Source organism: Perognathus longimembris, chromosome 11, assembly GCF_023159225.1.
Source record: "Perognathus longimembris pacificus isolate PPM17 chromosome 11, ASM2315922v1, whole genome shotgun sequence".
NCBI classification, from domain to species: Eukaryota; Metazoa; Chordata; class Mammalia; order Rodentia; family Heteromyidae; genus Perognathus; species Perognathus longimembris.
Genome location: NC_063171.1, coordinates 35,394,375 through 35,419,714, shown reverse-complemented (window position 1 = coordinate 35,419,714; position 25,340 = coordinate 35,394,375). Strand labels below are relative to the sequence as shown.

The 25,340-nt window shown below is 41.8% G+C and overlaps 1 protein-coding gene across 4 annotated transcripts in view; it reads left to right on the top strand.

Moving 5' to 3' along the window:
* Positions 1-2,503: 2,503 nt before the first annotated feature.
* The window catches only part of LOC125359028 (carboxyl-terminal PDZ ligand of neuronal nitric oxide synthase protein-like), a 287,746-nt gene continuing 264,909 nt past the window's right edge, over positions 2,504-25,340 (top strand). For 2 of the 4 annotated variants that reach the window (XM_048356477.1, XM_048356476.1), the window contains exon 1: positions 2,504-3,098. In XM_048356477.1, the coding sequence (XP_048212434.1) occupies positions 2,994-3,098 (105 nt within the window). In that variant the 5' untranslated portion in view covers positions 2,504-2,993. Of the gene's footprint in view, positions 3,099-3,554; positions 3,992-5,406; positions 5,641-25,340 lie in introns of those variants that run through there. The other 2 variants (XM_048356480.1, XM_048356478.1) reach the window with 2 other exon arrangements.

The following is a 25,340-nucleotide window of genomic DNA, read 5'->3' as shown; positions in this document are numbered from 1 at the left end:
TGTGATCTTAGGTAAGTTATACAAATCCCTCATTGTTTTCGCTTCTGTATAAAATGAGGTTAACATTATGGTACTTGTGAGTATTAAATGAGATAATATATGTATACTGCAAGAACAATGCCGGCCACAGACAAAGCTGATAAATATTAAGCCACTTTATCATTTGGTTCCATAAATAATGACTAAAGTATCTCAGTACCCAACCCTGAAATACCTTTGGGACTTCTGCCTATTTGTGTTTTATCTAGAAATAATATGTAATAGACTTAGGAAATTCTGGGACTCAAGTTAATCAGAGGGCATTAGGAAGGAGGATGAAGTGTGAACAAAATAGTTAAGGCTTCATCTTTAAGTTGTTGTATTACTATGTAGGTTGTACAGAGTCCATTTCCAATGCATATTAAAACCACTGTGACATTCAAAGAGTCAAACATGCCTGATTAGACTTTTCTATCCTGTATTTATAAAAAGGTTAGTGGTGCATTTCCTCACTGCAAACTATTTTTGGTTCTTACTAATACTTCTGAATATAATAAAATTGGCACAGCATAATGCACATGATAATTCATTCCAGTCATTCATTTGCTTTTAAATTTAGGGGATATTCCAGAAGATGCTACCACCATAACCATTAATTTCAGCAGATAAGGACTAGCAGAATGCAGGAAAGGGAAATTGTCCTTTAGCCCCACAAAACAAGATGAGAAATACAATCACAGCAATAAAGCACTCTCTGTAAATGTGTCATGGAAATGGTGCAGGAATATTTCAACAGGATGCTTCCTGATAATTCCAAGGTTGACCTATACAAAGGCAATCAGCAATGTTTTGGTCTGAGAGTGGCTTTGGGTAGACATGTGCACAGATTAAAACCAAGTTTGCAGGTGGGCTCTGATGGTTTGCTCCTGTAATCCTAACTACTCATGAGGCTGAGGCCCAGACTGAGTTTTGAGACTGTTTCAGGCAAAAAAGTATGTGAGAACTCCATCTCCAAAACCACTAACAAAAAGCATTATGGGAGGCATGACTCAAGAGGTAGAGTATGCCAGATGGAGGTCTGGAGTTCAACCCCTAGAACAGAATTATTTTTTTTTAAAGACAGGTCTGAAGTGATAAATTCAACAGAGCTGATTATGTGGTCTATATGATCTCAGCACTGATTGGCATTGACTGGCTTGTTTGGCTATTTTCAAAAAGCCAGAGTACTACTTAGCCATGTAAACCATAGCTATTATATATCTCTACCTAAGGTGTTTGACACATATGATTGGTCACCAACTCCTATGGCATCTGTATTTGTGCTGTTAAGTAGTTGAACACAAGCCAGGTGCCTGTGTAATCCTAACTACTCAGGAGGCTGAGATCTGAAGAATGTGGTTCGAAGCCAGCCTGGGCAGAAAAGTCCCCTTGAGACTCGTATGTACAACTGACCACTCAAAAACCCAGAAGTGGAGCTGTGGCTCAAGTGGTAGAATACTGGCCTTGAGCACAGAGGTTCAGGGACAGCGGGTAGGCTCTGAGTTTAAGCCCACAACAAAGTTGAACACAGGGGTTGGAGGCATGGTTCAGGTGGTAGAGCGCCAGCCAATGAGTGGAAGCATCAGATTCTGAGTCCCAGTCTCAGACCAAAAAAAAAAGTTGAACACAGAAATTCGATTTCTTGCACTAGCTGATCTCTTCCAAGATGGACATATCCAGGCAACTTTTAGTATAAAGAAGAAAAGTGAACAGGCCTCTTTTTTAACAATTGGCAAGCATTTACCAGTTGAAGGTAACTTGAAGCTCTTTGGTCTATGCCTAGCCAGTTATAGAAGTTTAAGGACATAACAATATTTTGGGTCTCTTATTCTTAGTACTACGCCCCTCCCCCCGCCTGCCTATTCTGTCTCTACAAGGCTGAAATATTTAAACTCTCCAAAAGGCACCTTACCTGTGTCCTGGCCCTGTTTAAACAAGTCCTCTATCAGTGCCCAAAGAGGGACTAAAAGCGCTTGACAGACCTCCCTCCCACCCTATCTCCCAGCTTGGACAAAGGCTTGGTTCGCGGGCAGGAGAAAGGGGACTCTCAGAAATAACTCCAATCTGGGCCTCCTTGTTTATCTAGAACAGCACTTGGGCTTTCCTGCTGAAATACAAAAGCTGAACAATAAATACCAAGTCTCCCGGTCTCCAAAAACAAGAAAACGACCCTAAGGCGAGGTTGTTACTATTAACTATGCCCGGCTCCGGATCTGCCTGCAAAACAAGCAAACTGGGTCGAGCGTAGGTTCCCGAGACCTGGGCTGTGTGTGCTCAGGGCGAAGTTCCCGCGGACGGGCCTGGCGGTCAGCAGCACCCGCTGGGATGGCTGCTGCGCTCAGGACTTTCACCTGCTGGGTGGTGCGGCCCCCGTGGTGGGCGTGACCGAAGCGGTGGGCGTGGCTTCGCCGCCCAGCAGGAGGAGCCGGCCCGGCCCCGCCCCGCAGGAGGAGCCGCGGGCTGGCGGCCGATCCGGCGTCTCCGTGACAGGCGCCCCGCTCCACCGCCGCCACAGCCGCCGCCACCTCCACCGCCTCCTTTTCTTCCTCGTCCCGGGCCGTCCGCCACTGCTCTGGGGTCGGCACTGCGCCCAGTCCCGCTCCGGGCGGTGCGCCCACCGCTCCCCGCTCCGGGCCGGGGCGCCGCGGGCTCCCGCCGCCGCCCCCGCCGCCACCGCTTCCCCGGCCGCTCTCCTCGCGGGCAGGAATCGCGCGGCCACCGAGCCGCCCGCATCCGCGCCACCCGCTACCGCTCGGCCCTCAGCGCCGCTCTGGGTTCCGGCGGCGGCTGCCCGGAGAGTCCGCGCGGCCGGGGCGCAGCCCACTCCGCACTCCCCCTGGGCCCCCGCCAGCGCCGCCTGGCCCCGGCCGGCCCGCCCGCCTCTCCCCTCCCCGGGGTCTCGCCGGTCCCTTCCTGCGGTCGCGGCCGTCGCCGCCGCGGCCGCCTCTGGAGAAGCGAGTCCACCGCAGGTCACCATGCCCAGCAAAACCAAGTACAACCTAGTGGACGATGGGCACGACCTGCGGATCCCTTTGCACAACGAGGACGCCTTCCAGCACGGCATCTGCTTTGAGGCCAAGGTGAGGGCGGTCGCGGGAGGGTCTGGCCCGGGAGAGGCATGCCGGGGTGGGAGGGGTGCACAGCCATCCTGGAGGTCAGGCCGGTGGGGGGGGGCGGGGGAGGGCGGCTTTCTCTTAGAGTGCCTGCCCTTGTCGGTGCACTATTCTGTGGGCTTCTGCACAGAACTACTAAAGAGCAAATGAAAAGTTTGAGCCGTGACGCTTCATCCCCTTCTCCCACCTGCAGACTCCGCCATCCTTGCTCGCCTAGGCTGGATTGAGTTACTTCCCGGAGCCCTCCCTAGGAGAAGCCGGCGAGCCTAGTGCACCCTGGACACCTGGCTCTTTAGAATCGGGTTAAGGAAGCTCTGGTGTTATTTACCTGATGGGCTCCCGTGAGAGACGTGCTTTCAAGAAGGTCTCTTGCGTCCCGTGACTGAGGAATATAATAGTGATTTTTTTCTCTCTCTCTCTCTAAATTCCATGTCCAGGTGTTAAAGTCACTTCCTAAATGTCTGATTTGCCACGACTCCTTTGCATGTGCCAGTCACTAACGTGGGGGTGGTGTGAAAGCTGCCTATTTGCTGGTTTTGTTGCGCAATGTTAAGTTTCAGCATCAGCCGCTGAAGAATTTATCTGGGATAACTAGAATTTTTAGCGCTCAGGCCAAAGCCCTAGGTCCATCCTTGGGGGAGGAGCAGGGCCCAACGTCAGTACTGGACCGTCCGACATGTGTGAGGTGGTGCATTTCCCAGAACGGAGTGCAGAGTTCTAGTTTCTGAAATTGCTGTGGAGAATATCCTTGCCCAGTACCGGGGAAAGAGTGCTCTTTTGTGGGGAAAGGCTCTGCCCTTGCTTCAAGCAGCTTGACACCATCTGTGACCTAAATATCCCAAGGACATCCATCCAAGTAGGTAGGACTTCATGGGTTTGAAAACAGTGTTTGTGTGGAGTGGGGACAATTTTACTTTGCCCCCCACCCCCCCTCTCTCTCTCTCTCTTTTTTTTTTGGTAACTGTAAGTGTAGGGGTTAGCATCTCACACAAGGATAATTATTCCATCAGGTGTCTATTTTCTTCAATTCACAAAACATTTTTTGAGTGTTTGACTTGTGCTCAATTATCTTTAGATTGATTGATTGCCTTTTCGTGGAGCTATGTGAGTTAGTGAATCTTAATTCTACCACCCTCCAATAACTTTTCCCCAACTATATTTACTAGAAGCTGGCTGTGAAAGGCAGAGCTAATTTCTGGATATGCTCTGGGACCAACGTGGGGCTGCAGCCCAGATCTTCTGTCATTTTACTCCTCTCTCAGAAGAGATCTGGATAAGATGATTAAAAAAAAACCAAACGGATGCAGGGGCTTGAACTTAGGACCTGGGTGCTGTCTTAGTTTTTTCTCTCAAGGCTGGTGCTTTGCTACTTGAACCATGCCTCCACTTCTGGCCTTTGCTGCTTGGGCTGCCTTTGTACCAAAATCCTCACATCTTAGTCTCCTGAGTATCTAGGCACAAAGCACTGGTGCTCAGCTAACTTTGTCTTCTTTTAATCATGATCAGGATTTAATTTTCTTGGACATACTGGGAAACTGGCTTTTGTCTTGTTTGGTTCATCACTGCTGTTTTTGTAAGAATGAGGGTAAGAAGGGAGATTAGATTTAAAGTATCTCTTCAAGTCTTTTATTCTTTTCTCACTGTGCTCTGCATTGGGTCTCAGGTGTCAAAACCTAGTGTGCATAAGAATCACCAGATAGAGTATTAAGTTCAACTCTTGATATGCTCCAGTTCTAATTTGCAACATCTACCCAGAGCCTAGGAGTGTATACCTTTGTTTTTGTGCAAGTCCTGGGGCTTGAACTCACAGCCTGGGCACCATCCCTGAGATTTTTGCTCAATGCTAGAGCTCTACCTCTTGAGCCACTGCTTCACTTCTGGCTTTTTGGTGTTTAATTGGAGATAAGAGTCTCACAGATTTTCCTGCCTGGGCTGGCTTTGAACTGCAATCCTCAGTTCTCTCCCTCCTGAGCAGATGTGATTACTCAGTGTGAGCCACTGGTGCCTGGCTCTAGGAATGTGTATCTTTAATGAGCATTTGAGGTGATTTGATGTAGGTAATTGCAATGAGATTGAGAACTCACTGGGCTCAAGGCTTGCCTCCTGTTTACTGCATATCACTCTTCCTCTTCTAGTAGCAGACATGTAGTTGCTTTTCTAAGCAAGTGTCTGGGGGCTGAGTGAAGTAGTTCCTATAGTAACTCCTTGGATTCATAGGCAGTGGTGACTAGAAGAGGAGGAGGAGGAGCTGATCTAAGCTGTGTTCCCAATGCAGATCTGAGGCATGGGGGACCAGCAGCTCTGGAGAAGGGTAGAATAGAGAAGAAAGGACAAAGGCACACAGAAATACATATGTGAAGCTTCCTTGGGAGAAGGCTGACTTTGAGGACTAGTTCCTAACTCCTAGATCTCTGTAAATGATGTGGAACACTGAGTACCTTCAAACACCGTGTCAGCCAAGACTAGAGTAGAGGTGGGAATAGAAGCATTTCTGTCCCATGTGTATCCAGTAAGTGTCTTCTCTGGCTGGATTCCACAGAGCAGTGTCATGGGGCTGTGCCATCACAGGGATTTCAGGGTTAAATCTGCACTGCACTCTTCCCTTGTTTTGGAAAAGCATAGGCTGTAAAATGCAAATGTATTGTTGATTTGTTAGGTACCCTTGGAAAAATAGTTTCCCTTCCAAGGGTTGGCAGTTTTTCAGCATGAGCATGGATGGAGTGAGTCTTTGGATGCATGTCTGTTGTTTTCAGGATTCTCTAGAGACTGATATAGGATTGGGGTTGAAAGGCATCTCTGTGGCAGAGGTTCTGTGTACTTTAAGAACGTGCATATAGTAATGAAGCAGAACCTGGAGGTTTTCACCTGCCATACCTCTCTTCTCAGTACTTCCCTACCAGCAGAGTCTCCATATGTCTGTTTTGTAAACTGATATAGACTTGGGGAGACTGTTGCCTGCCTCCATGCTCACAGATATGTGGGACAAAACTAGCATTTAAACCCAAAGCTGTGCCTTCAGATTTCTAAATCTAGTTGTTTTTATGAGTTGTCACTCTGTACATGGCAGTGGTTTGACTCAGTCTCAGTGGGGTATCCTCAGGATGCAAATCTCTTGGACTCTGATATAGGGAATTATTCAAACTTTTTATGCTGAACAGTTTCTAGATTTCCTTTTGATCCAAGAGCTACTTGTTTCACAGGGGCGAGGAACAAGTAATCTGTGAAATCATTTGGTACGTAACAGGGCAGATACGCATGCTTCTTTATTTTTGTTGGCTGCCCATAGCCATCTGCCTCTATTGATAATGTTATATGCCCTGTGAATGATGTATATATATGTGTGTATGTATGCATGTATATATATGCATGTATACACACACACACACACACACACACACATATATATATATATATATATATGATTTCCCACTCCTGTATGTAAAGGATACCTGTTCTTCATGTTCAGTGTACATACCTGGCTCACTGACTAGAGCTGGTGAATGGTAAGTCTCATATGACTTGCAAGCCTGTGGGCCCTAAGGATCTGGCCTCTTAATCTTCTGGTATATCTTCCTGGTGGCCAGTGCCATCAAATGGCTATCTGTACTTGCTTGGTGAGAAAGAGACTTGCATTAACATTGGTGCAAAGGACAAGTATATTAATGTAGTTATGTCTTTCATCCACAGATAATTATTGCTTTACATGAGACTTTCACAAAGACTCCTTTTGTAGAAATAGAAACATTAGTGTTACTTCTGTTTTTCAGATGAAAAATTGTGAACTAGATTATCCAAAACTGTCAGATATGTGCCATGCATTCTTCTAGTTGCCTTATACCCTATGAGTTTTGATTCCTGGCCCATGGCTCTTTTGCATTTTCTTTAAGTAGTTACCTTCATCCTGATGAAGTTGATCCCTGTATATTTCTAGCATGCTGTCACATTGTGTAGATTACTCACTGATAATCCATGTGTATGGCTCAGACTGTAAGAACTTCATTTTGTGGATGAAGATTCACAGGCAAAGTCATTGACCCAAGGTCATGTAGCTACATTCTAACAGAACCAAGACTAATCTCTGGTTTCTTGGCTTCCAATTGGTTTCATTTATTTATCACCATAACAGATTATCTCAAGATTCAGTGGTTTTAAACAAGTGCTTCATTTGCACATAGAATGTGGGTCAAGTGTTCTGGAGAGCTTGGATGGGCTGTTCTATGGTTGTATACAGTGACTATTCTCTTGAGTGCATTTTTGTCTAATGTCTTGTCTGGAAGGTTCTAGAAGGTTTCACGCATACATCTGGTGCCTTAGTGGTCTTCCACTTGGTGCTTGTCTCTACTTCCTAACTCGAATTTCCTCACAGCTTGGTGGCCTTTTGTTTGACAGTTGACTTTCCAATGGGGGTTTTCCAAAGCAGAAGGCAGAAGCCCATAGAGCCTAAACTTTCAGTTATTCATCGTCACTTCTTTTTTTTTTAAATTAAATTTTATTGACAAGGTGGTGTACAGAGGGGGTACAGTTTCATAATAAGGTAGTGAGTACATTTCTTGTCTTATTTGTTACATCCTCCCTCATTTTTCTTTCCCTTCCCTTGTTCAGATAAGCATATGTACAGTATCCAGTGTACCAAAATCACATTCAGTGACTACAGGGGGGTATGCCAAAGGAAATTCACCCAGTACATTAAACATAACAACAACAATAAAATCCTCCTGTTTCCATTTCTTGGAGTTTATTTTGCTTAGCCTCATTTTATATAATCATATATATATATATATATATCATATATATATATATCTGTTGAGCTATTGTGATCCTCTGACAGGTCTATCCTAGACCTTTTTATGTTTATTTAGTAATTGTTTGGTTTTAGAGACATACTGTAAAGTCGCTGACCAAAACATGTGGAAATACACTTCAAAAAGAAGTTTGTCATTTTACAGACATGATCTCCACCCCCATCAATCACATATCAGAGAGACCATGCACCTTTGTTCTCTGTGTTCTAGGCTTATTTCACTCAACATTATTTGTTCAAGATCTGACCATTTCCCTGTGAATGCCATTATTTTATCATTTCTAATATGTAGTATTCCATTGTGTGCTGGTACCACATTTTTTGGATCTATTCATCTGTAGTGGGGCATCTGGGTTGTTTCGATATTTTGGCTATTGTGAATTGTGCAGTGATAAACATAGATGTGCAGGTGTCTTTGTGGTATCCTGTTGTTCAGGATAGATGCCTAGGAGTGGTATGGCTGGGCCATAGGGTATGTCTATGCCGAGTTTTTTGAGGAACCTCCATACTGTTCTCCACAGTGGTTGTACTAGTTTACACTCCCACCAACAGTGGAGAAGGGTTCCTCTTTCTCCGCATCCCCTCTAGCATTTGTTGTTGCCTGAGTTCAGAGTATAGGCCATTCTAACTGGAGTGAGGTGGTAGCTCAGGGTTTTTATTGGCATTTCCTTTACTGACAGGGATATTGAACATTTCCTCATATGTTTGTCATTTTAACTTCTTCTCAGGGTCACTTTTGCTTCATTCTGTTCATGAAAACAGGCTCTATAGGATGAAAAATAGGCTCATTCTTGATGAGGGAGTATCAAGGTCACATTGCAAAATTACACACGGCATGAGATATATTGAAGCTATTTTGGGTCAAATAGTCTTGTCATAAAATTTTTCTCTCTGCATATATCTTCTCCAATGGAATGTTTTTGGAGGACCTTGTGTTTTATAGCTGCCCTTTCCCTGAGCCCCCAATATTGGGTACCTACATAGTTGTCAATTGGAAGGATTTACCAATTGTAGAGAGTCTGGAAGCAGTAAAGATATCATCATGTTAAGAGTTTTAGTGTGAATAGAACTGAGTTCTCTGGCTATATTTCTCTTCACATTATATGGCTTTACTCATTGATTTTTTTTTTCTAATGTGGATTTAGATTTTCCAGTAGCCCACACAGCACGTGCAATGCTTGGCCTGAACAGAGGGAGTCACATTTCTAAGTAGGGGCTTTACTTCTTCTGCACAGTTGCAAATCAGACAGCATGACTACTTTGTGGGCTTAAAAAAGCCATCAGCCTCCTTGGAAAGGAATGAAAAAGGGTTAATTAGTTGCTTGGTGCCATGTACTAAGACAGAACGTAATGGCAATAGGAATTTGGAATGGAGGAGCTACTTCAACTTATAGTGGGCAGGAAGCAGAAAAAGAGACATATATGAATGGGCCAGGGCTAGGCCTTACTTCCTGAAGTTTCTGGAACCTCCCAAAATACATCTGGGGACCAAGCCTCCAACACACAAGTCTGTGGGGAATATTTTATATCAAAGCCTAACATTTGGGTACCCAGGCCTGGAACTTTAGAGTATGCTTAAATTCATTCACTTACATAGACAACTCATTGAAATGTTTATTGGTTTTTGAAGGTCTCCAGTATTCTGCTTTTTCCTCTAATCTTCCTCATCCCATAAACTTTGCCATATTATTTTTTTTATTGAGATATAGTTAGCCTTTCATGCAAAAATAAAAAAGATGCTAAGCTTATGTTTGATCCAAATTTCTTGGCATGATATTGAAGGCTGTTTTGTGTTTGTGTGTGTGTGTGTGTTTGTGCACACACATAAGTGTGCCAGTACTGGGGCTTGAACTTAATGTCTCATACACTTGCTTGGCTTTTGGTGCTCTACCACTTGAGCCACACCTCCAGTTCTTGCTTTTTGCTGGTTGGTGGGAGATAAGATTCTCATGGACTTTTCTGCCTAGGCTGGCTTTGAAGTGAGATCCTCAGATCTCAACTTCCTAAGTAGCTAGGATGATAAGTATGAGTTACTGCACCTAGCTAGGCTCTCTGGTTTTGAAAAGTTTCTCTTACCTGTACTTTAATCCATCGGGGGTACATGCCATTCCTTTTGCCTTCTTTGTGATTTCCTTCCTAGTCCACATGTCATTCAGTAAAGTTATTACCATCCCCTCTAAACTGGAGTAACCCAACCCTTCTTTTTGTTAGGGATGATTGCCCCATACAGTTCTCGTTTCCATGTGATCATTGTCCAGATTGCTGTCACCGCTCCTTGTGTTTTCTGTGGTCCTGAATGCAATGCCTTGTATATAGAAAATATATTTCAGGTGTGTAATTTTTTTTGGTGGTCATGGGGATGGAGGCCAGGGCCTCCATCCAGAGGCAAGCACTCTGCCACTAGACTATATCCTTAGCCCTTCAATTTTTCATGCTTTTCTGATTTTTATTGGATGTGAGTGCTGGGATTGGCTTTTGTGCTTGCAAGACCAGTGCTCTACCACTTGAACCATAAATCCAGACCATATTTCCTAAGGTGCTCCCTATATAGGCAACCAGGGTCCTCCTCACTTTCCCAATGGTGGGAGATGCCTTAATTGGTTCCAGAATCCTCCTGACCATTTCTCTTGCTTTAGTTCTGGAACTTTAGTCTCCACTGACCTGAGTCTCCCCTACTGGTGTTTAGTATCTTCCTACACCACCTCACAGAGTACCACTTCCTCTATGCTGAGTAAGTGTTTTTCCTGAAGTAAATGAAATTCCAGTGATAGATGTGAGATGGAATTAGAACTTTAGAGTACAGGGCCATTTTTAAGAAAAAGTAATTGTCACATTCTATTTTCAACCTGTTGTATTCTCAGTTATGAATTGATACTTTCCCCCTTCATTATTTATTTTCTATAATTTGATATATATATACACACACACACATACACACACACACTTCTGGTACTGCTAGGAATTGGAAGGCAGCTATGCTCACCACTATACCACCAACGCCAAGATCCAGGGTCTTGTGCATGTTAAGCACTCTGCCTTGTGTTATACCCCTGGCCTTATTTTTATAATTTTTATGACACGAATTTGGTTGATAGCTTTCAGGAGCTATACTGTGATTAGAATCTAATTCCGGCTCTGTGTCTTCTTGCTGTGTGACCTTGAATGAGTTACTTAATACTTCTTTTTCAGATGAGCATTCTATAGGAGAATTTACAGCTGCTACACATACATAGGGTCAATGAGAGGATTAAATTAGTTATTCATGGAAATGGTCTAGCATAGTGCCCGGTAGAGAGGTTGCTTTGTCTTTCTTTCTTTCTTCAACTGTGTTAAGTTTTAAAAATTGCAATTTGTTAGATTTGACATATGGGATTACATCAAAATAAAGTTTCTGCACAAGAACACAGTTACTAAACTAGAAAGACAGTCAACAGACTGGGAGAATATATTTATCAACAATACATCTGACAAAGGCCTCATATCCAAAATATACAAGGAACTTAACAAACTTAACATCCCCTAAAACTAATAAACCAATTACTAAATGGGCAAAGGAGCTTAAGAGAGACTTCTCTGAAGTTGAATGGCAAATAGACACATGTGGGAGTGCTTAACATCCTTGGCAATAAAAAAAATGCAAATCAAAACAACTTGGAGATTTCGTCTTATGCCAGTAAGATTGGCCAATGTCAAGAAATGGAACAATGGGGCTGGGGATATAGCCTAGTGGCAAGAGTGCCTGCCTCGGATACATGAGGCCCTAGGTTCGATTCCCCAGCACCACATATACAGAAAACGGCCAGAAGCGGCGCTGTGGCTCAAGTGGCAGAGTGCTAGCCTTGAGCGGGAAGAAGCCAGGGACAATGCTCAGGCCCTGAGTCCAAGGCCCAGGACTGGCCAAAAAAAAAAAAAAAAAAAAAAAAAAAAAAAAAAAAAAAAAAAATGGAACAATGAATGCTGGCGGGGATCTGGGGAAAAAATGGAACCCTATTGAACTTTTGGTGGGAATCTAAATTAGTACAACCACTCTGGATAGTGGTCTGGAGGTTCCTTAAACTAACAGAACTTCCCTATGACCCAGCCATGCCACTCTTGGGCATCTACCCAGATCATTACAAGTCAGGATATGGTAAAGACACTTGCACATCCATGTTTAATGCTTCACTATTCAGGATAGCCACATTATGGAATCAACCCAAATGCCCTACAACAGGTGGAAAGAATAACATGTCATTTTAAGGGAAAAAAGGTGAGCCCAGAACAAATCATGCTAAGGGAGATGAGCCAAGCTCAGAGACAAATGGCACATGTTTACTCTTGTACATGGAAACTAGATCTAAAATACTACTGGTCATGATAGCCTATATAAGACTAGGCATTCACACACAGTTAGACTAAATGTTAAGGGAGGAATACAATGATCCTTCTGATCCTTTAAATATTAACTTCTCTGATCCTTTAAAATATTATTTATTGAACTCCAGGAAGTGGGAAAAATTGAAGTTTGTTTTATTTGTTTTACCCATGCATGGTTTTAATCTATAGGTGTTCACTGTTTTTCTTGCAAATAAATCAGAATCCTGCTGGGAGTGGTATCTCTGTAATCCCAACACTAAGACTTGATGAGGCAAGAGGACTGAGAGTTTGATGCCAGTCTGGGCTTTAAAGGAAGATTCTGTCTCAAAAAAGAAAAAAGAAAAAGAAAATCTGAGTCCTGGTAATGCATTATCTTCATTATCCATTCCCACTTAAAGAATCTAGCTGAGGCATTTACTCCTAAAGTTGCAAATCAGACAGCATGACTACTTTGTGGGCTTAAAATAGCTGTCAGCCTCCTTGGAAAGGAATAAAAAGGGGTTAACTAGGTTCTGGTATATTCCCCAATCACATTGGTTCCAGCCTTTTAATCCTCATTAGGATTTAAAAAAAATCACAGAATCTTAAGTATGGTATGTGGTCTGCCTTCACTTGTCTTTGAATTTCTTGGATAAATATTTCTTTAAGCAGAAGGAACTGTGCATCATGGGATTAATTAATACCTTGTGATGCTTACATTTCCCTTTTCAGTTTTCAGGTTCAGCATCATGTTTACTTTTAAACATCAGAACAGCTGGCTTTGCAGGCATTTCCAGCAAGTTCAGTGTTCATAGAGTGCTTAGTGTCCTATGCATGGCCTGGTGTAACTCAGCTGCTTTTCAGCAATGAGGCTTGTGTGTCTTGTGTTTTGAAGGTCCCTCTATGAGAACTGAGGGCTGTGGTTACCTCCTCCTATTTATTCTTGAATCCACAGTGCTTTCAAGGTGAACTTGTTTAAATGACTGCCATGACTATTGGAAGAGACTGGGAATCCCTCCCGAGGGAGGCCAAGAAGGTAGCACTTGCTACTCATAACAGTGTATTCAGAGCATTCTGAACTCTGTTAGCCTGTGTGTGTTGGGAGGAGAGAGACAAGGAGAAGGACATGTTAGAGAGAAATGCTCTCTGCCTGCTTTCAGATTCATTATAGGTCCTGTAAGGTTCTGCTCTGTTCTTGCAGATTTGTCACATGTTCCCTGTTCTGTGCTGTTCTTTTTTTGCTGGTTTTCTCTATGCATTTTTTGTCTCCTTATCCGGGCTTCAAGCTCATCAAAGGCCTAGGGGACTCTTGCATACTTGTCTTATGCTGGCCACATCATGGAAAGCTATTATAACCATCACTGTCATTTAAAAATCACTTACTGTATTCCAGGCACTATGCCAGGCCTTTACTATGAAATGATTGAATCCTCCCAACAACCACGAGTTAAGGTCTTCCTACTATACAAATACCTTAAATGGGAGAGCGGAGTAATTGCTCAGGGCCCATATTTAGTACTGGACAGAGCCTAGAATCAGACCCTAGGTAGTATGGCTTAGCATGTCCACACTTAATTCTTGTACAATGTCTTTCAAAATGCCAAGAGCTAATATGTATTAGTATTCACTATGCCATATGCATTGTTCTAAGCATTTTACATGTGTTAACTAATTTAATCCTGACAGGGGTGCCATGAGGATAGATATGATTGCTTCAAGTGTTCAGATGAGGATTCTGAGGTATGCATATCTTCCTAGGTTGGATTGACTGGAGAAGTGATGAAAGGTGGTGGTCTTTCATGGAGGTTATATTTGTGGCCCTGGGATTGATCTACTGCTCTGTCAATGGGTAGTGGGACACCTGAGAAGACCCTCACAGTGGATCATATTGAGAAATGAGGCATTAGTCAGTAATGGAGGGTTTTGGGAGGCCCTTGCTTCCCAGACTCGTAAAGCTCCACTGGGCTCTTGCCTGTTCACTTCCTGTTTAATGGGACATTCCATTCCTCCACTTGCATGGCCTCTTCCTCATCTCTCCCACCTCTGTTTCTGAGGTCTACTTTTCAGGGCTGGGGAAATAGGTTAGCAGTAGATCATTTGCCTAGCAAACATGAGGCCTTGCATTCATTGTCCAGTACTAGAAAAAAAATAGGTGGGTCAGGAGGAAAGAAAACCCATTACTGAGATTTACTTCTCTGCTTAGGGGTTCCAGGAGTCTAAATTCTGAAAAACTTCCAGCACAGGAAGTAGTACCTGTAGTTTGGAAATCTCATAATACACAAGGAAAATGGGAAAGCTCCTTGGTTGTGCCTTTCTTTAGGACTACAAACTTTTCCTCTTCTGTTCTCCTGTCTTGGATCAAAGAGTCTTTCATGTGGAAGTCTCTTTCCCTTCCTTCTTCCCTCCCTCCCCTCCCTTCCTTTTTTCCTTCCCTCCCTCCCCTCCCTTCCTTCCTTCCTTCCTTCCTTTCTTCCTTCCTTCCTTCCTTCCTTCCTTCCTTCCTTCCTTCCTTCCTTCCTTCCTTCCTTCCTTCCTTCCTTCCTTCCTTTTCTTCCATCCTTTCCCTCTTTGACTCTTGAGGAAGATTAGTATATCCCAGTGGGTCCAGGGACAGATAACATACTATTATTTCCTGTAAACACACATAACCTATTCAGTAACTACATTTTCAGACTGGCTCTTTGATGTGTGTATATTTTCTTTGTTAATGTGGCAGCCAGGGTTAAACACATTCTACACACCCATATCCAATTTGGTGGAAACTTTGCCCCCTTCCTCAAGGTCACTTAAATGCAATTCCCTTGAAGGGTTTTGTAGCTTCCACAAATGAAGGGACTCTCCTATAAGTGCCTTTGATTAATTTAGTAGCTCTTCTCAGACTTTGGCCTATATCAGAATCACCTGGAAGGGGTTGGGGATATGGCCTAGTGGCAAGAGTGCCTGCCTCATATACATGAGGCCCTGGGTTCGATTCCCCAGCACCACATATACAGAAAATGGCCAGAAGTGGTGCTGTGGCTCAAGTGGCAGAGTGCTAGCCTTGAGCAAAAAGAAGCCAGGGACAGTGCTCAGGGCCTGAGTCCAAGGCCCAGGACTGGCAAAAAAAAAAAAAAAAAAAGACAGAATCACCTGGAAAAGTAATAAAAATGTGAAGGCCTCCAGCCCAGGCTTGAAGTAGCACAGGGCCCCAGCTCTGTGTCTTTATCAAGTTTTCTATGTGATTGTAATAGATGCCTCAGTTTGATAGATATGGTATTATAGCATTAGTTGTCATCTGTGACTCATCATTGGAATCTCTGGGGAATTAAAAAAAAATACCTAAAAGCCCATTAAAGGTAGATTGGACATTGGGTCTCTCAAAGGCCCATGTGTTAAAGACTTGATCAACAGCCTTTGGCTTTGGCAATATTGGGAACAGGTGGGGCCCAGTAGAAGGAAGTTAGGTGGTTTGGTGAAAGGGATACTGAGATCTTGGCTCTTGCCTCTGCTTCCTGGCTGCCACAGGTTTTCTTTACTACATGTTTCCTGGCATGATGTAAGTGACCACGAACTGAACCTCTTAGCCAAAATAAACTTTTCCTTTTTTTGGTCACAGTGGTAGAAAGTTAACACCTGAGTAATACACTAATCTTGATTTAATTAGTATAGGGAATAGCGTGGGATGTGACCTTTTTATCTTCCATTTCTTTTCTGAGACTATACTTTTTTTCTGTTTCAAGCATATTCGCAATCACTTATTGAAACACTTTTATGAGGGCTATTTTAAAACCCTTGCCAGGTAATTCTGATATATCTGTCATATTGACATTGGCATCTCTTGGTGGCCCTTATTTGTGCTGAGATTTCCCTGGTCTTGGAATGATAAGTGCTTTCTGATTGGCACCTGGGCATTTGTAATATCATACTATGAGCTTGTGTATTATTTGAATCTGTTCTAGCAAGGCTCCTGTGCAAGGTGTTGGGAGAGGGGAGGGACCTATCTGTCTGAATACAGTCAGGTGGGAAGGAAGTTAGGGCACCTGGTTGAGAGGGTCAGAGGGTCTCATTTCTCCTGCCCACCTTGCTACAACTGACAATGTGGCTTCATTAATAATGAGGTGATGGTTCTGACCTCCACAAGGCCTCCCCTTTCACTCCACCAAGAAGGGGAGGAAGTCTTGTTATTGCTGGGTGGGGCAGATGTCTAGCTTTGCACTGGCCTTCTCTGGCACCTCCAGGAAGGAGATGAGGTTAGAGCAGAAGAAAGCAGAAGGTCAGTTTCTATGGGATCAGTGAAGCAGAGGCCATATTTTTCTTTTCTTTTTTTTTTTAAACACTTAAAAAAGTAGTGTTTGGCTCTAGTAGAGTTGCTGTTGACTAAATTTGTCTAAAAGGCTTTCCTGCTAGAGATAAAATGCTTTTTTGGGACTTTATAAAGATCTATACTTGTTGGCACTCTGTCTTGGCTTCTCTAGTATCCAGCTTGAACTAGGAGAGCCCAAAAGAAAGCTCAGGGGACTCATTGCCATGTTCTTAGGTTGCTCAGATCTGGAGTGGCCCTTTCTCCGTGTTTCAGTCTTCTTACACTCATCATACATAGTGTCTGAATCTTCTGCTTGTGTTTAGCAGGAACAATAGGAAACACATGTATCAATTCCATATTCCAGGAAGTGGGAGTGTCAACAGAGGGTGTGTTAAAAGCTCAGTGATTAGAATCAGTTGACTTTTAATCTAATCTAATCAAGCAGTAACATTTGAGAACCAGGGTGAAGGCTTTGGAACTGGCCAGGCACAGTTTGTATTGGAGGAAAGACAACAAGGACGTGGACACTCCCCAGGTGGTGGTCCTTAAAGTCATTGTGCACCACTTATAAAGCCTTACTTCACTTTCTGCTTGAATATTTCTTGCATTCTTTAAAGTTTTTTTTTTGCCATATAGACTTCTATGAGTTGACTTGTATTCTTTTAATACATGTTCCTTAAGGCCAGTGTGGAAATGAATCTGATCCTACATGATGTATTTATTGTGGGTCTACTGTGTTTGGTATTGAAGGCTATAGAGAGATGAGACGATGGTAACTTGAAGGAATTCAGCCTGGCTGGAAGATACTGACATATGGAAAGATACACATATGACATTAGTAGGTATTTCTGGGTATACATTAATGCTGGGTATTTTACTAGGTGTTTTATAAATTTTGATTTATTTCTTTCAACTATGCTTCATGATAGATGTTGTTGTTTCCCCTTTTATACTCGTGGCTTCTTAGGCTCTTTCACCCTCTTTTTCTTTTAGGTTCTTTCAAGTCAAGCAGCTTGTCCAAGGTCATTCATATCCACTTCTGGGACAAAACCTGACCAATATTTTGGTGTTGAAATGAGCTCTGATTTCTCACTCATAAACATGTCCCCCCCGAGCTTTCCTCTGTGGATTGTATTCATGAAATACTGCTGTGGGTAGTTTGCTTATTTATTCTCCTCCAGACCCCGGGTAGTTTTTGGAGGGAATTGTTAATAGCTTAGTCTGTGTTTATTGAGGGAGTTTTGAATGACTGTTGAGATTTAAAAACACCTATAGGTTGTTGAGAGATGATTGGAGGGACCTGGACAGACTGTTTGGGAAGCCAATTCCACAGTTAAGTCAGGAGATGATGGTGGCTGGAACTAGAGTTTTGTTCCTCTCTCTAGTTGACAAGAAACATAAGGCCTTCTTTTTGAGATTGGGGAAGTAAAGTAGGGAATGGATGACTTAATGGGTGATGAGGAGAAAGGTAGCCTTGTGATATGAGTGAGGGAGTCTAGGGTCAGGGCCTTGTACCTTCATTTAACTTTTTCATTCAAGGCTGATGTTCTACCACATGAGTTAGTTACACTTCCAGTTATGACTTTTTACTGGTGAATTGGAGATAAGTCTCTTGGATTTGTCTGCCTGGGGTTGTCTTCAAACCATCATCTTCAGATCTCAACTTCCCAAGTAATAAGAATTACAAGCATAAACCATTGGTGTTCAGCTTTTAAAGAGGAAGCAGATATAAGAAAACCATGTAAAGGAGGAATAAGGAAGTGGGAGGAAGACTCATACCCTAAGAAGCTTTAGGTATCAGGCTTGAGAACTATGACAATCTGTCAATGATGGGAAAAAATGTGTGATTGTAGGGGTGTCATATATTCACAGTCATGCGTTAGGAGGAAGGAGGACTGATTAAAAAAATTAGAGCATGAGTCATTGCAGCACTATTTACCATAGCTAAGGTATGGAATCAGCCCAGATGCCTCTCAATGGATGAACAGATCAAGAAAATGTAGTATATATACACAATGGAATTTTACTCATCTGTGAGAAAAAATGGTATTGTACCATTTGTAAAGAAATGGAAAGACCTGGGAAAAATTATGGTAAATCAGGTAAATCAGGTCCAGAGATACAAAGGATGCATGTTTCCCTTTACATGTGGAAGCTAGATTTAGCTTATAAACGTCAAGTATGCAAATGTATTAACTGGAATATGGTAGATTCAAGAAAGAACTCAATATCATTCCTTAGAAAGGCAAAGTCTAAGTTCAACAGAACACCAGGAAACAGGAAATTGGAAGAGGTGGGTGGGGTCAAGAGGAAAGAGGTAGATGAATGAAGAAGAGAGTGGAGAATGTAGTCAAGAATTCAGTGTGTATCCTTACACAATTAAGAGTGTGGGAAAGGGTGGGTAGGGGACCATTGGGTGAGAATGTTGAAAGGGGTGGCATTGATCAGGAGACATTTAATTCATAAGCTGCTCTGTTAAATGGCAACTTCTCTGTATAACTACTTAAAGATAATAAAGAGTTAGAACATAAGAACCAAGTATAAAGTTCAGGTATGGGGACCTGAAGCATGATGATGATGGTGGGGGTAGAAATAAGGGATGGATATAAGAGGGAAGACCAAGGTAGATACATTAACATAAATTGTGTTCCTAAAGCTAGGTTGTATTTGGAAAGGAAAGTCAGAAATAGAAAAGACACAGGCTTAAGTAATTTTGACTTGCAAAGATCTTACATGTGAGTTATTACAGCTTACGTGACTACCATTCATTTGAAGGACACATTAATACCTGAGCAATCTGAGCCCAGAAAGGTAGTTTAACTTGATTTCTATAGTGTCCTAACCTGCTCATTGTGGGCTAGGCCCTCAGCTACACTGTAGTTTTAATGTCCTTGGTTGAGTTCTCTGTCTTTTTAGAGCAGTGCTGTTACCTTATACTGTCTCACGGTTCAGCAAGCACATCATTAGGCTAGTGATATTTGGCAATTCAAATCTGTTTAGGTAAAATGGTAAGAATGAAACTTTGTTTGAGCCCCTCGGGGCCAAGAGGGTTGAGTGTGATGCTAGTAAAGGCTGTAGAAGAATACATTCTATGTATATAATAATCTCGACTAGTTAGATTAGAACATCTCCCTTAATCTGTTTTTGCAAGTAGAAGTTAATGAAATATGAAAACTTCAGGGGGCAAATCCAACCTGGATTTATGAGACTAACAAAATTGTTTGAAATATTAGACAGCAACTTCCTTTGTGTCTATAAGCTTTATATTTTTATTTTTCTGGTACTTGGGCTTGAACTCTTGATCAACTTTTTCTACTCAGAGCTGGTGGTCCTACCCATTGAGCCACATCTCCAGTTTTTTTTTTTTTCTGATTAGTTGGAGATAAAGTCTCATGGGCTTTACTGCTTTAGCTGACTTTGAACCGTAATCCTCAGATCTCAGCCTATTGACTAGTTAGGATTATAGGCACAAGTCACTTGTGATTAGTGCATAGGCTTTTTATTATAGCAGTATAACAATTATTTTAGTTTCTACACCCTTACCCCATCCTGAGTGGTTTCATTGGATTCTAAGGTCTTTAAACACCACATTTGACTTACTTTTGAATTTCCAGTGCGCAGCACAGTGCCTGATGCATTACAGATATGGCATTGATATTGAATGAGCAAAAGAATGAAGTTGGTTATTGAGTGTACATCATTTCCCTTCTTGCCACCTAGATCGGGATTCCCAATATAACAGTGTAGTAATCTTGTAATAATTTCGGTACCTGGCCCAGTTGTCATTGGTTGTATTAAAAAAAGTTTCTCTGGAGAGATGTGGTGTTTAATGACTCTCCTTTCCCAGGCATTCCCTTGGCAAGATGGCAAAGATTTCAAGACTTAAACCTCATTTTTCTTCTGCTAAAGGTGAGCTCCTTTGTGGTCTAAAGCCAGCTTTGAAGTTGGAGGGTTAGGATGATGAATATATTGACTCCAGGCTTATGAAGCTTAGCCTATCAAATGCTGGTTTCCCCTCTTCTTCCAATTGCATATCTGCTCTTCCTTGACTTGCTATCACAACATTTGGTATATAGTCTTAGAATTCCTTGTGCACTTGACTAGCATAGACCCATAGAAGTTCTAGGGCTTTGTGTTTCCTTTAAAAAAATACTTTTTATTATTTTAAATTAGTTGTACAAAGAACTTGTCATTCAACAAAGCAGTTTATGAATATAGTGCATCTTGATGAATGTATTTTCTATAGGGTTGGCATTGTAGCAGCTGTTTGGTACTGATGTAGAGTTGGCTGGAATTCACCAACGGTCTGGTTTGTATGTGGGGCCAGCATCCTTAGAGCCCGGTGAATGTCAAGCATCTTGTGACAGCAATGCTTTTATTTCCTCCCCCTCCCCCAAGTAATAGCTTGAAGTTGTTTTCCACTAAAAATAATGTCTGAAGCAGAAGCTTGAGGCTACTGACTCACCTCTTCTAAAGGAGAAGCCTTGGTACATTGGAAATGCCATGTGGGTGGGACTCAGCTAACCCTCCCCTCAACATTCCTGTTTACTTTTTTTCTGAATAATAATCTGCTTACTCTTTATCTTAGCTCTTTCATCAGGATGTGGCTCAAATGTAAGTACACAGAAACAATGCATTCACCATTTGCCTTATGATCTCAAATATTTACAACTTTTGCTGCTCTGTGAAAAGAAATCCTTTAAAATTTAAGTCATCAGTTTTTTCCCCCATTGCAGACAGAAGAGTTTTGCAAAGCAGCAAAACTCTATAGGGTCATATTCAGCATAAAGGCAAAGGAGAACAAATATGAGTGACTTAACTTGAACTGTGAGGAATACGAGCAAGAAGCCTATGTGTGCTTGGCAGCCCCAGGGGCTTCCCTAGAGGCTACAGTTTGGCTGAAAAGGCTGGCATTTTTTGCCTACCGTTCAAGGATTTGCTCTTAAATTTGTGGCTTTAGAAACTGAATTTACAGCCTACCTGGGCCTTACTATTATCTCTGGAACTTTCAGAATATGGGTACTCTAGTCCCCTAGAGGGTGACCCGAGGTCCCACTGGCATTATCATTTAAAAAAAAGTTCTGGATGATTGCAATATGGAGGCAGATAACTGCTGATGTGCGCACAGAATAGGGACATTTATGAGCAGACCCTGGTTATTTAGATTGTCAAACTTGATTTATTAGCCCAGAATGAATTTTTATGGATTTACAATGGGCTACATAATTGAACGAGTTACTGGATGATATTGTGGCTTCAAAAGCAGCTTTTATCTTTCTGCATGTAAGAGGCTGATGCTAGGCAGTCTTTATTAGGATGTTCTAACTGGCTAGAGAAATGAGATGTTCACTTACACTGTGATGTTTCCCCACTGGAATCAGAATATTCAAAAGTCTGTAGGTCAAGCTCTCTTTCTAATTCCTACAGTGTTGGTTGGACACTGCCATTGTTTTCTTTTGTAACTTGCTACGTAGCTCAGGCTGATTTCAAATTTAAGATCTTTTGCCTCAGTCTCCCAAGTGTTATAATTACAGGTTTGTGCCACCATGGCTGGATCCAGTAATCATCTTTGTGTTGTGTGGGTGTATGCTCAGGGATGAGTGGCACTTTCTCTCTCTCTCTCTCTCTCTCTCTCTCTCTCTCTCCCTCTGTGTGTGTGTGTGTGTGTGTGTGTGTGTGTGTGTGTGTGTGTCTGTTAGGGATCTAACCCAGAGTTTGCACATGTCTTTACAATCTGGTAACTGACATGCCTTCTGGGCTGGGAGATTTTCTCTCTACCTTTTCCTGTTACTTGCTCTCTTGCCACTCTCCCCCCCTCACACATCTATATATTTTTTGCCTCAGACCACCCAATTCTCTAGGAAGACCTGATACTTACAGTGTAATATAGTGTTTTCAAAGTACTGTCTGGCCACCCACGTCACTATTTTTTTTTTTTTTTTTTGCTGGATGGGCCATTTGTTCTGGATTCTTTTTCATGAAAACTACATAGGAAGAGAAGTGAAAGAATGCGTTAGTACAAATAACCAACTTATACTGACTAGAAACTACATTCCTTCACATTTCATTTGTTTTTCAACATTAAGAATTCTGTTTTTCAAGTACATAGGAAATAAGAGTTGGGCTATGTCTCAAGTGGGAAAGAATACATGTAACAAGTACACAGCTGTGAGTAAAAAAAGGGATACAGGAAGTGATAGAACCAGACATCCCATAATACTCATTTGCTTTATCTCACAATGCATAACCAACATTCTGAGTATAGTACTAATATCTGTACCAGTTATGATGCTGAAAACAGTTCAAACATTTTTCTGCATATGCTAGCTATATGTTTTATCATTTTAATAAGCTGATTGGGGCTAGAGCCATGACTCAGAGGTAAGGACATCTGCCTAGCAAGTGTGAGGCCCTGAATTCAAACCCTGTTAACACACACACACACACACACACACACACACACACACACAGAGGTGTATATATGCTATAGTTTGGATCAGGAATCTCTCCCAAAGGCCCACATATTATTCCTTTGTTTCCCAGAGTGGTGCTTCTAGTGGTACTGGAAATTTTGAGGTAGGGCCTAATGGAAGGCCTTGGTTTATTGGGGACATGCATTCAAAAGAGATTGGAGCACCCTGATCTTTTTAGCATCTTGCCTATAGATGAGCAATTTTGCTGTGCCATAGGCGTTTGCCATTATGTTCTGCTTCTTGGAAGATGCCGAAGCAGTTACTAACTGACCATGAACTCCTACCTCAGGAGTTCATGCAAAATTATTCAAGACTTGCAAAACTATGAGCTATAACAGTCCACTTATAAAGAAAAAAGCTTGATCTCAAGGAGTTTCCTACAGTAGCAAAAAGCCAACTGATACAATGTATCTCAGTCTTCCATAATGATACAATGTTATCAGTATGGAAGGCTGAATAATGACCCCTTCAGAAGGTGTTTAGGATTTCAGCTCAGGAAACTTGAATATTACTTTACTTGGCCAAGATTGCGTATTATAATTTGGTTAGGGACTTGAGACCTGGATTTTCTGGGTGGGCCTTAAGTGAATCACAGTTAATTTTACAAAAAGGAGGCAGAGGGAGATTATGCTTAGGATAAAGTGAAACCATGGGGACAGAGGTTGAGAAGATGCAGCCACAAGCCAAGAAAACCTGACAGCCTTCAGCAGGAGAAAGAGGATGGGGATGGTTTCTTCCCTCGAAAATCTGGAGGTAGTTTGTCCTGCCAACACCTGATTTTGAACTTCTGGCCTCAATCCTGAAAAAAAAAAAAAAAGAATGTTTTAAGCCACCCACTTTGTCATAATTTATTATAGTAGTTGTAGTTAATTAATGGAAATCTATGGTTGTTACATATTGAAATAGCTCTCCTTTTAGTTTAGTTCTTTAGTAATGACATATTCAGTACTACCAAAGCTTATGTTCATGTCTGTGATCATTTTGGCCATTCAAAGTTCTTCTCTAGTAGACATAGGAAGGGTGTATGGGCATAATGCCCTCACCTTTGCATGTTGGTAAATGTTTGTGCTCTTTGTATGTGAAAGATCAAACTTAATAGATATAAACTCCTTGCTTTACATTTTCTTTATTTTGAATGTTGCTTCCTCTTCTTCTAGCATAAAGTTTGTTGTGAGTTGGTCTACCTTTTCTTTTCCTTATTTATATGCTTTAAAACTTTGATACCCAAATTACATTTTTCTTTTATGTACAGTGAATATTATTACCAGATATTCTTTTGCCAGAGAATATCTTGCTGTTGTTCTGAGGTGGTGGTTTTGGTGCACAATATAACATGCTCTTTTTCTTTTGGTGTTGGGAATAAAAAATAGTGCCTTAAATGTGATAGGCAAATGCTATACAGCTGAGTTGTATCCCTAGCCATAATACACTCCCTCAATATAAAATGTTTTTCTTTTTCAGAGTAGTTTTCACAGAGTACTTTTTGTTAGAATCTGTTCTATGCTTTAGTTCTGTTCTTCAGGAACTTATATCCATCATATGTTGGTTCTTTGTTGCCTATCTTCGGTATCACTTAAAGTCTCTTCATTCTGTATTTCTTATTCACTTAACATTTTCCCAAAGTTTCAGGTATTTGTTAGTCTTTTTTTTTCTTGATTGGTTGTGGGGCTTGAACTTGGGGCCTGGGTGCTGTCCCTGAGCTCTTTTGCTCCAGGCTAGTGCTCTAGTACTTTGAACCACAGTGCCACTTTGTTTTTCTGGTGGTTAAATTGGATGTAAGAGTCTCATAGACTTTGTTGCTGGGCTGGCTTGGAGCCACAATTCTCAAATTTCAGCCTCCTAAGTAGCTAGGATTACAGGTGTAAGCCATTAGTGCTTGGTGGTTTTGTTTTCCCTTCTGTATCCCTTTTAGATCTTCATCTCTTTCTTCCCTTTCTTCCTACTCTTCCTTTTTTTTTTTTTTTTTGGTTGGGTTATGAAGTAAACCCAGAGTTTCACATGAGCTAAGCTTGTTCTACCACTGAGGTATACACTGAGTGCTTAATTTTCATTTCTAAAATAAGTTTCCTTTTTTACTTCAGTCTCTTTCTTGGCTTCTGTCACTTCATTTCTGAATTTTTTTGCATTCTAATTTATGTTATTCTTTCATGCCTACATATTTTAAAACATAGGTTATTTTAAAGTAAGCTATATTTTTGTCTGTTTTGTCTTTTGGGCATGCTTTCATTGCTACAAATCTGTAAGCATGATATTCTGCCTCTCTTTTACAGAAATTTGTATAATTATTTTTCTGTTAAATATTTTTTTCCTCTGCTGCT